Here is a 10,515-nt window from a genome sequence, read left to right as displayed (position 1 = left end):
CCCCTCTCCCTTCTTCCTCCTCCGTCTCTCCTAATGATCTTCATGGAGGAGAGCTCATAAATCACTCTGCATTTCTCTTTAGAAAGATCCCTCTAAACACCTGCAGGTTTTATGTTCTTAGCACACATTTAAAAATCAAGTTCTCCAGAATGAAATTCAGGTCAGGAGGCAGGGTGAGTAAGTTATGGAAATCTTTGATAATTTGTTGGGCATATAAACATCAAAGAAGATTCGTTAGCCTGAGCTAATCTCCTGAGCTGCTTTGAGTTTTCACTGTCTGAAAGGTGCGGTTGTCCGGAGAACCGGGTCGGGGATGGAGTGGGGGTGGGGGTGGGGGTGGGTGTGCGCGCTTGCGGGAAGGATCACATGTCCAGGTAAAACAATCTGCTGTTCCAAAGGGAGGCAGCTTTTATCCAGGCTTCAATTTCTGAACATATGCACAAAGATCAATTTTTGTTTGGGTTTTCCACTTCCATACTCCATACTCCTCTCAGACAGAGTGCCTTAACTGTTGCATGTTCATTAGGGTGTGTGGTCTTGAAGTGTTTAATTTGCTAGAGATCATTCACTTCCATACTTTGCAGCAAAGCCTTCCAAATACTCAAATTATAATATTACATCTAACGGATAGGATACTGCTGCCATGTGCATTGTGTTCTCTGCTGTGCATTGTATGGCTATTATTAAAAGCAAACTACTTCATCCCTTCATGTTGCCCTCAAAAATGCTATCTGGAGGGGGGGAATCATTATCTTCATGGAAATCCTATGAAGGTTTCACATCTGAAACAAAAATGAGCAAAAGAGCTCACAGCTCACTTTTCCGTTAGCAGACCTCACATTTGTTTTCTTCCAGACTCGCTGCCACAGAGTGGCACAGTTTCCCATGTGAAAAATCTTCCCTGTCACCAAGAAATAGCTCAGCTCCAAACATTTCCATGTTTCTTACTTGCGGAGGCAGGAAGGAGCTGGGGGGGGGGGGGGAAGCAGCTCTGTACCCTAAAGGTTGGCTTTATGTCCAGCCTCCAAATGCTTTTATACTCAAAACCAACAAAATGCCTAAGAAGTAGCAGAAAACCTAAATCTCGATCTACTCCTTTTCTCGGGAGACAAACCACAACTGCTCCTCCCCACTGCCCTGGCTCGGTGTCCAGTTAACAGCCCCCTGGCTTTGCCTCAAGTACCCAAGATTACTTTCAAATACCCTTTCTAACAAGACCCCAGCAAGAGGCCACTAATTTCTAAGGCACAAAAAGCCACTGGAGAGAGATCCGTTTGTCAATATCAACTGGTCTAGCAATTTCCCATCCTCAGACACGTCGGCCTATCGGAGCTGGCAGATGTTTAGACAAGATTTTATAAATTGTTCAATATCAGCCCATAATGAACCCCAACTGACCATTCCAAAGCAGCTAAAAGCATCCGGGACGTCCCCCGCTGGGATCCAATAATGCGCTCATGCTGCAGCATTATTAATCATGGAATAAAACAGATGAACCTCTTGAAAAGTAAGTGTATGATTGATTAAAGGGCAATCTAAGAAGCTATTATTCTTGTTTTATAACCGTAAGTTATATTCACTCAATTTATCTTTGGAAAGGAAATAAATGATTGTTCATTTCTTCTCTGAAATCATATTATATGGATATCCATATAATTTTGCTGAAAATTAAAGTGACAGGTTTGCTGCTTTTATGATACTAATCAAAGGGAATACGCTACTTGACTACAAATTCTAGACTTGTCCTATAATTAGATAGCGAGCAGCACAATAACCACGCCACAGTCTAAGGTTGTTTAAACTTTTCTTTTCCCCCAGGGTAAGGGTAAGAGCCACCGAAAGGAAAATAAATCTCTCCTTCCAGATTTTCGCCTTGCGTTCAACGTTGAGATGTATGAAAAGGGGAGGTAAGGCCCTTTAATCTGAATAATCTATGCCAATGTGGATATTTCAGGCTTTAAAGTAAACAATGACTTCCACCAGTAATTTACGGTCAGAAGTGTGACTCTATCCCCGGTGCTATCACAATTCTCCAGCTTACCGAGAAGGTTCAATAAGCCGGCACAGAAATAACTATAAAATGGATCCTGATGCATAAGGATGTCAGGTCATTTTATTTTGCCAAGTCTAACAAAATTGTCATTAACAACTAATTTGCATATTCAGAGCACAAGATCTGAATTTTCTTGCAAAACACGTGCATGTAAATAATCCAAAACTGGATGTTATTGCCCTACTGTCTTTCTCTTCCATCTGTGTTTCTCCCTTTTTTTTCCTTTTTTTTAAGAGCAGGAGAAGGGAGAGGTTATTTTACACATTTTCATTAAAAAAGCCTGAGGTCAGATCACCTGGAGGGAGGGGCTGCTACCAATGGGGGGCTCCCTACTGCCTACCCAAACCACTCTCCTAGGAAAAAGGAGCCCCAAACACCAGATTGTCGTAGACTAGTCTGTTTTTATTTACAATTTAAGATATAAATTAGTAAAGAATTCTTGTTAAACAACCAACAAAGATTGTATAACCAGCAATGTTCAAATAAAAACCAGGCAGAATTTATTTACAAAAAGTTTAGATTCCATTGCAATACAACTTGCATAAATTACTAGAAGCTTTATATCATTATAAAAATAAATATCAAATTTGTTTCCACTTCTTAAGTACTCAAGTTTCTCAATCACATTTTATTTCTACTGTGTACATCTTTTACAAATAAATTTTACAGTAAGTCCTATCACACCTAGAGAATATATACCGTGGCAATGAAGTGATCAATTCAAGATATCCTGAGAAAAAAGATTGTTTTCAAAAGTCACACATACGTTGGGGAAGCTATACTATGCCAACAAATTCACGTCATGTCCAATAAAAGTCTGTTCCGATAGAGTCTGTGGCGCCTTCTCCTTTATAGTGGCACGAGATGCGGTCCGGGCTTAGAGATGTGTTTTTTTATATCTGTGTATTTCTGAACTTGGGGAGAGAGAATGGCCTGCTGACTTTTTTTTTTTTCCAAAGCAATTGTGACACCTACCTGTGGACCAAGGAAAAAACCAAATCATCCCAAATCCTTCAGTCCACACCAACATCATCACATCACAGAAACGAGTCGATCTGAAATGCTTCTGCCTTTTTCCCAACATCTTCAAGATCTGTGATTACTAATTTTGCCTAATTGTAAAGTAGGTATTTTTTGAGAGACTGCTGGGAACAGGGCGATCGGCGAGGTCCTATCTAGAGCCCATCTGGACACAGGGGCAGGCCTGATAAACGGCTGGGCTGCTCACGTCTCTTCGGGCTTACTCTGCAAACATCACCTCTAAAGGGTTCTGGTGCCCCAGGCTTCAGCAGCCCTAGCTCATCAAAGCCAGCGTCTAGTACATGCCTAGCATGGTAAAAATGCTTCCAAACTGCTTACAAACACCCAAATTTTAATCATCTAATTTCCAAAGAGAAAACAACAGCACTGGTGCAATATATACACTCCCTCCCATTAAAGGAGTGATTCTTGACAGCTGAGCTGGAGTGAGTAAGAGGGACTCTATAAAACAGAACAGCTACTTTCCCAATTAAAGGGGAAAAAAAAAAAAAAAAAAGACCGAAGACCACTGCAACTGCTCTGTCCTCAGACTCCATGGCGAGAAGCGAGAAATAGACATTGAGCAAGTTTACAGCACAATCGGTGATGGGAGGCTCCCCCAGGGTGGGAGGCGGCACCAGGGTGCCCACTTACTTGCATTGCTGTGCGCGCGGGGCCTTCTATAGGTAGGGCTGGACGCCCCCACCAACCACGGTGCAGCCCTCACTGGCATCTGTCAGGGGAGGGGGCAGTTAGTCAGAACCTGACCCCAGAGCCATCTGTCTCCCAGACAGCTGCACACCCACCAGCCCGCACTCCCACGCACGCCCGCTCCCTGAACGCACACAACAGTTAGGGAAACTGTCTGTGCGGCCACTCTCGGCAGACAGATTTGGGGCATGTTTCCCTTTCTCATTTTCTTTTCTCATCCCCTTGAGCTCCTTCTGCAGGTCTTATCAACTCTGGCCTGAATTATGAGCGATGGGAGGCAACCCAGAGAGGGCTGGGGAAGCGGCAAAGACTCTGGTTTCCTATTTGGAAGAATTAGTGCCTCTCAGAGTTACTAGAACGTTTTGTTTCCTTCCAGCCAGAAGCAGAAGAGGAGACTCAGCTGAGACTCTCAAACCAGAACCGCACTGAAACTTCAGCCCAGTCAACCCGGGAGACAGGCTGTAATTTACATTTTGTGACAGTTTTTTTTTTGTGGGGGGGAGAAATAAACCTGTCGTGATAATGACATTCTGTAACGATAACGATAAATTCAATAAAATGTAAAGAATAAAGGCGTGAGGCTTATTGCAAGGCAAGGGGCCCTCACCGTCCCCTGCCCTTTCCTGCTGCTACCGCCGCTTCCCTTCCCAAAGCTCCAGGCGCATTCCCTCCCCTCCGTCTCTCCAGTCCCAACAAAGGCGCCCGCGCCCCGCCCCAGGGTCTCCCGGGCCCCCTCCCCACGGTGTCCCGGGAGGGGGCCCGCCGGCTCGCCCTCCCCGGAGGCCCCGCGCGCCGCGGGCAGCCTACCTTTCTTGGGCTCGTAGCCGCCGCCCGGAGGCCGGTAGTGCGGCTCCAGCGGGTGCGCGCCCGCCTTGCCCGCGTCGCTGGCCGCCTTGGGCGCGGAGTGCAGCGCCTCTCCGGGGGCCGCGGCCGCCGAGTTGTAGCGCAGGAGCCCCTGGCCCTGCAGCGCCGCGTTCAAGTTCCCGTAGTTTGTATAGTTGCCGTAGAAGGGCGATGTGTAGTACAGGTGGCGGCCGAGCAGCGGCGACGCGGGGTAGGGCGAGCCGCCCGGCGGCGCCCCGGAGGAGGCGGGCGCGGCGGCCGCGGGCAGCCCCGGCGGTGCGCAGCCCGGGCCCAGGCTCGGCTGCTTGAGGTCCGACGTGGCGATCTCGGCCAGAGACCACAGCTTGGGCTTGCTGGCGGGCTGCGGCGCGCCCGGCGACGTCCGGCTGCCCAGGGGCATCTTGCCGCCGCCGCCGCCGCGGGGCGCGGCCTCGGGCGGGGGGCTCAGCAGCGGCGCCTCCACGCCGGTGAGCGGCGACGAGGTCACGGGCTTGGGCGGCGCCAGGTCCCGCTCGCCCTCCTCGTCGTCGTCCTCGTCGTCCTCCAGGTCGTCGTATTTGTCCTTGCACTCGGAGCCCGACTCGCACAGGGGGTCCCCGGGCCGACACGGCAGCTTCTCCCCGTCCGACTCGGCGGAGCACGAGTGATCCGTGAGCGAGTCGACGTGCAGGCTGATCCCTGCGGGGGCGCGGGCAGGGCTGTGGTCCGCAGGGACGGCCGGGGGCCTGGGCACCCTGCGCCCCACGGGACCTCCCACCCCGATCCCAGGCGGGAGCACGGCCTCCCCGGAGAGCTCCCGAGGATTCGCTGGGCCCCGCGCGCACCCGGGTGGGGCGGGCAGCGCCGTCCCGCCCGCGGCTCCGCGCCCGCCTGGGAAGAAGGCTCCGCGACCACGCGCCGGCCCCGGGCCTGCTCACCTTCGTCCTCCGCTGACGTCTCGGTGCCCTCCTGCGCCTTGTCCGGGCTCTCTCCCTTGCTCCTGGCGGCGTCGCCCTCGTCCTCGTCCTCGTCCTCGCTTTTGTTCCTGGGCGCCCATGTCATCTTGTTCTCCTTCTTGAGGCGCCGGCGCGCGTTGGCGAACCAGGTGGACACCTGCGTGAGGGTCATCTTGGTGATGATGGCCAGCATGATCTTCTCGCCCTTGGTGGGGTAGGGGTTCTTGCGGTGCTCGTTGAGCCAGGCCTTGAGCGTGGCCGTGGCGTCCCGCGTGGCGTTCTTGCGGTACGCGGGGTCGTTGAGCTGGTACGGGTAGGCCGCGCTGCCGTACGGGTGGTAGCTGATGGCGCCCGTCATCCCGGTCGTATGGGCGTCGTAGGGCGCGCCCTGGAACCAAGGAGAGCCTGGTGAGGGGTGTGCGAGGGCCTGGCCCGCATCAGCCCAAAGCTGACCCCTCCGCCCGCCCCCCCTCCCCACGCCTCCCTTCCCAGGGTGAGCCCCGCACTGGAGCCTCCTTCCCCGCGGCAAAAGAGCGGAAAAAACGCAGCGCACAGGGCGAGACAGGCTGCAGATTGCGAAAACGCTGCCGTTCTAATCTCGAATTTTTGAACTATTTCACTTTCCTAAAATGACACATCTTCCCCCAAAAGTCCCCGAGCTGCGGGCACAGAGGTACGCAATCATACACACACAGAGACCCACAGGTACTTCCTTGATATCTAAATTTCTCTGGCTGGCTCCCCCTACTCCCCCGTCCCCGCCCTTCTACGGTTAAAAAACCACCCCGGAGCCCCCGCTCCGCTATTCACCGCTCTAAAGCTCGGCAAATCCAATTTGCAACTCAGAAGCCAGTCACCGTTTCGAATTCTTCAAATACGCGGTAATTAGCATTTTAATTCAGCCTTTAACGTTTAAATTCGAGACGTTTGCAGCCTCCGCCAAGGCCCCAGTTCCACTGTCGCTGCCCTGGAATTCCACCGAGGGCGGGCAGCGGCGACAGTCCCCCCGCGCCCCACTCCCCCCCCCCCTCCGTCCCAGCCTCGATCGTCCGAAACGGGCGTAAGCAGCACCGGGGCCGGGCCCAGCTGCGGACCCGGAGGCCAGCGGGACGACCCCAGGCCGGCAAGCGGCAGCGGCCCTGGGTACTCGGGGGACCGAAGCGGCATTAGGGTTGCCACACGCCCGCCGCCGCGTCTTTCGGAAGCACGGCCTGTGGGACGGATGAAGGCCGAGATCGCGGCTCGCCGGGCAGGGCCGCGAGCTGCCGCCGGACCCTCCGCTCCCTCCCCCTCCCGGTGAGCCCCCCCCCCCGCCCCCAAACCCCGAAAGTCAAGCTTAAGCGCCCGGCCTAGCCCGGGAGGCCCCAGGGGCGCCGAGCCCCGCTCCCGTCGTCCCCGGCTGGCCCTGCACCCTGCGCCTGGCTTGGGCGCGCGAAGGCAGGACGACCCAGGGCACATTCCCGACCCCGGCGGTGTCGCACTTTGCAAGCTCTTTGGGAGCAGCACCCAGGACCCCGAGGGTCGAGGGGGGGACGGACCCCCGGTGTGACGGACGTCGCCGGCGGGCCGCGCTGCCTCCCGCTCCGGCCTCCCGAATCCGCGCCCCCGCGCCCCCGCGCCCCCGCGCCCCGCTCGCGGCCCCCGCGCCCGCCGCTCCGCGTCCCCCCACCCGCCCGCGCGCCGTTACCATGTAGGACGGGAAGCCGGCGGCGGCGGCGGCGTCGGCCGAGTACTGCAGCGGGCTGCCGAAGCCGGTGGCCGCCTGTGCCGTGAAGGCCGCGGAGCCCGGGTACGGGCTGAACGCCGAGCCCGACGCCGAGCGAGCCAGCTCCTCGCTGCGCGGCGCCGCCAGCGCCGAGGCGCCGTACGCCGGGCACGAGTAGAGCGCCAGCGAGCCGGGCGCCTGGTACAGGTAGCCCTGCGGGTAGGACATGGTGGGCGCGGGGCGCGGGGCCCGCCTCACGCCGAGCAGCCGGCCAGGCGCGCGGCGCCCTCCATCCACGCCCGGCCGGGGCGCGGCGCGGCGGCGGGCGCGGGGGCCCCGGGCCGAGGCAGGCCGGCCCGCGCACTAGCCCGGGAGGCCCGCGGGCCGGGGACGCGGCGGGGCGGCGGGGCGGCGGGGCGGCGGGGCGGCGGGGCGGCGGCGGCGCGGAGCCGGTGGGCGCAGCCGCGCGCCAGGCCGGCGGTCGGGGTTTGGGGGAGTCTGGAGTCGGGAGTGAGGAGTTGAGGAAGGAGCGCTCGAGTTTCCGAGGGACATTGGAACGCGGAGCTGTCCGTCACGCGCTCATCTGCATATTCGGGCGCCCGCCCCCTCCCCTGCTCCGCCCGCTCCGCCCGCTCCGCCCGCCCCGGCTGCCGGGCCGCGGCCGGGGGAGGGGCGGGGAGGGCGGAGGAGGAGGCGGGAGCGCGGGGGAGGAGGAGGAGGGAGGGACGCGCAGGCTTTTGTGGCGCAGACGCCAGCCCGCGGCCCGCGGCCCCGCAGCCCGGCCCGGCCGAGCCGCTCGCCCCGGCTCACACCCCTCCCCGTCGCACGCCCTCCGGCCTCCCCCCGCGGCCCGCGGGGAGCCCGGTCCTCCCCGGCCGGCTCCTCCCGCCGCCCCCGTCCCCTTCCCCATCGCGCCCCCCGCCGCCCCCTGCACCCCTCCCCGTTCGGCCCGCGAGGACTGGGCGGGGGCCGCCCGCAGTCGGGGACCCTTCTGCGCCGCGAGGAGGCCGGCCCAGGTGACGGCGCGCGTGACCCCGGGCTCGGGGCCAGGATCCGGGGCGGAGGGAGCCGGGCCCTCCTGGGGGTGGCGTGCGCCGCTGTCGCCCCCTCCCTCCCCGGGCTCCTGGGCCTGCCCGGGGAGCCTCCCCGCGTGGCCTCGAGTCCGGTGGCCTGCCCCGCGCCGCCCAGCGCGTGCCTGCGACCCCGGATCGGGGAGGGCCCTGAGGTGAGCTTCTGCTCCCCAGTCCCTAGGGGGACACCCGGGGCTCTGCGTGCCAGGACTTTGCGCTCTCGGGAAGGTGTAGACGCTCGCCGCCAGTGTTCCTCTCGGGAAGATGTCACCCCTGAAACGCTGTACTTGATTGTATTTTGATAAGTTGACTCTTCTTTGGGACAAGTGTCGTAAAGCGCTCCGGAGAATGACTGTCACCGGACAGACCGCCTCTGCACGACGTGAAGACTCGCTGTCGCTGTCGCTCGGGAGGAAGAAGGAGGGCTGCGGGAGCGAGCGCTGTCAGCAGCACAGGTGGCTCAGGTAAAACGAGGGGCTCCGGAGCTCCCTCTCGGGCCCAGAGGCAGGTGCTTAGCCAGGGGCCCCGGGACCCCAGCCCCAGAGACCCTTCACTCCCCAGCCCTTCTGCACCCCTTCTGCACCTGGGGCGGGAGGATGAAGGCACCTGGTTCCTGGGGTGTCACGGATGCGGGGTGCCCAAAAGGCACACGGGGTGTCAGTGTGCACTATCCTGGGCAGGGCACCCACCCGACAGGTGCCTTTTCCTCGGAGGCCCTCTCTGGGGTGGGTTACCTGTGCGGTAGAATTGCTGCAGGTGGGAGCTGCTGCCGCCTGCGGCACCTGCCCCACCAACCCTGTTATGGACTTCTGCGGGGGTCCCGCAGGCCCTGGCCTGGCCAGGCTGCAGTGGGGGGACGGAGAGCCTGCAGCCCAGGCCTGCCCACAGCAGAACCTTCAAGACACAGTTAAGCTGTGTTTCTTTTCCTAGGTCCCAGGAAGCCAGTTGCAAACCAGAGTGTTGGGCTTGGGAAGAACCCATCGTCCTTGGCCTGCAGGCCTGTGACTCCTAGTAGGTGCACCTTATCACCAGCCCCCATGCCTTCCCACTTCTTCTTCCCCAGTGCTCCCCCTTCCTGAAAACCAGTTCCTGCACCTTCTACACTTCGACCGACCTCCATATCACCCCCAAACAGCCCTTCCCACACGCTGGGCCACTTGCGGGGACCTCTCTGGAGCGGTTTTAACGATGCTGCCACCCCAGGCAGGCTGTCCAAATTCAGTGCGGGGCAGATACTTTACAGCAATTATGGTAGTGTGGAAAAGGACAGAGAAGGGCGGGCGTGGGGGTTGCTCCAGCAGCCCTCCCAGCACACCCTCGTCAGGATCTATGAGATTTTTGGTCTTCCTGAGAGAGGACTGGGCCAGGTAGAGGCCATAAATGAGAGTCACACACGTTGGATGACAAACATAAACAGCAACAGATCAGATTTGCAGGCTTTTGGATTCGTTTCCAATGAGACCGGTTAAGTGAAAAAAAAAAAAAAATCAGGTCTAATTTTTATCTCCGAGGATGATTGGCCTGCAGTATTTCCATTTCTAAAGGCCAGTTCCTGCTGTGTTTCATTAGCATTTGGGGCTCGCCCCCTCACCCTCCCTCCTTCTCCCTCCACCCCCCTTGGGCCTGATCTCTGCCAGGGGCAGAAAAGAAAACATTGAATTATTACAAAAACATCCCCAGTTTGGAGCAGGAGCGTATGCTCCGGATACACTCGATTTTGACATCAATTAAGTATATAAGCAGACAAGCACACGTGGCTTTGGAGGGGCTCAGTCGCCCTGGGTGCATCTCCACCAACGCTGTCTCCTCTTCCCTCTCTTTAGCTCTTGCTGCTGATTCTACAGACAGCCTCTTCCTCGAGTGTATTTTCCCCCAGCAATTACACTCCTCCACTGAAATCTAAATTTTCCATACTGCTGCCTGCTACTAATAAAAACCGTCTACCTTGCACTATTAAACAGTCGAATCGCGCTACATGCCGTTTTTATTGGTAGTGACTGTAGCAAATTAAAATGCCTACGCAGAGACATTAAAACTTACACTCTGCATTGTTATTGGAATATATAAACTCCGTTTCACTTTAAAGCTCCCTGATTTTTTAAAACCACTTTCCCTTTTCTTAGATGAAAGTTGGCTTGGTCTTCTTTTACAAGAAACCAATGGGAAAAACAGGCTGCG

At 57.4% G+C, this 10,515-nt stretch overlaps 1 protein-coding gene and 1 long non-coding RNA gene across 9 annotated transcripts; one reads left to right on the top strand and one right to left on the bottom strand.

The window, feature by feature from the left end:
- Positions 1-2,434: 2,434 nt before the first annotated feature.
- On the bottom strand, positions 2,435-7,553 carry IRX2 (iroquois homeobox 2). 3 transcript variants are annotated; one of them, XM_077879638.1, is made up of 5 exons: positions 7,250-7,553; positions 5,545-5,950; positions 4,592-5,305; positions 3,728-3,806; positions 2,435-3,028 (listed from the first exon to the last, which is right to left on the bottom strand). In XM_077879638.1, the coding sequence occupies exons 1-4, from the start codon at positions 7,493-7,495 to the stop codon at positions 3,754-3,756; spliced, it is 1,419 nt and encodes a 472-aa protein (XP_077735764.1). In that variant the 5' UTR covers positions 7,496-7,553; the 3' UTR covers positions 2,435-3,028; positions 3,728-3,753. The 3 variants fall into 3 exon arrangements, with proteins under 3 accessions (XP_077735764.1, XP_077735766.1, XP_077735765.1); XM_077879640.1 differs by lacking the exon at positions 7,250-7,553 and adding an exon at positions 6,373-6,546; XM_077879639.1 differs by lacking the exon at positions 7,250-7,553 and adding an exon at positions 6,116-6,277.
- On the top strand, positions 6,623-10,303 carry LOC144302377 (uncharacterized). Of its 6 annotated transcripts, none has more exons than XR_013369235.1 (4): positions 6,623-6,858; positions 8,665-8,801; positions 9,268-9,348; positions 10,161-10,303. It is a non-coding gene; the product is annotated as an uncharacterized LOC144302377 (long non-coding RNA). The 6 variants fall into 6 exon arrangements; XR_013369233.1 differs by lacking the exon at positions 6,623-6,858 and adding an exon at positions 8,074-8,283 and having other exon boundaries at positions 8,644-8,801; XR_013369234.1 differs by lacking the exon at positions 6,623-6,858 and adding an exon at positions 8,075-8,283.
- The last annotated feature ends 212 nt before the right edge of the window (positions 10,304-10,515 follow it).

The sequence above is a fragment of the Canis aureus genome, chromosome 31 (assembly GCF_053574225.1).
Source record: "Canis aureus isolate CA01 chromosome 31, VMU_Caureus_v.1.0, whole genome shotgun sequence".
In the NCBI taxonomy this organism is placed as follows: Eukaryota; Metazoa; Chordata; class Mammalia; order Carnivora; family Canidae; genus Canis; species Canis aureus.
Note: the sequence above shows the minus strand (reverse complement) of the source record. Positions and strands in the feature narration are given on the sequence as shown.

Bases quoted from the DNA above. Each gene is read 5' to 3' on its own strand.
- IRX2 (XM_077879638.1), bottom strand. From the start codon at position 7,495: ATGTCCTACCCGCAGGGCTACCTGTACCAGGCGCCCGGCTCGCTGGCG. The intron at 5,951-7,249 runs GTAACGGCGCGC...CCTTGGTTCCAG, and splicing joins CCGGCTTCCCGTCCTACATG to GGCGCGCCCTACGACGCCCA. The intron at 5,306-5,544 runs GTGAGCAGGCCC...GCGCCCCCGCAG, and splicing joins GACGTCAGCGGAGGACGAAG to GGATCAGCCTGCACGTCGAC.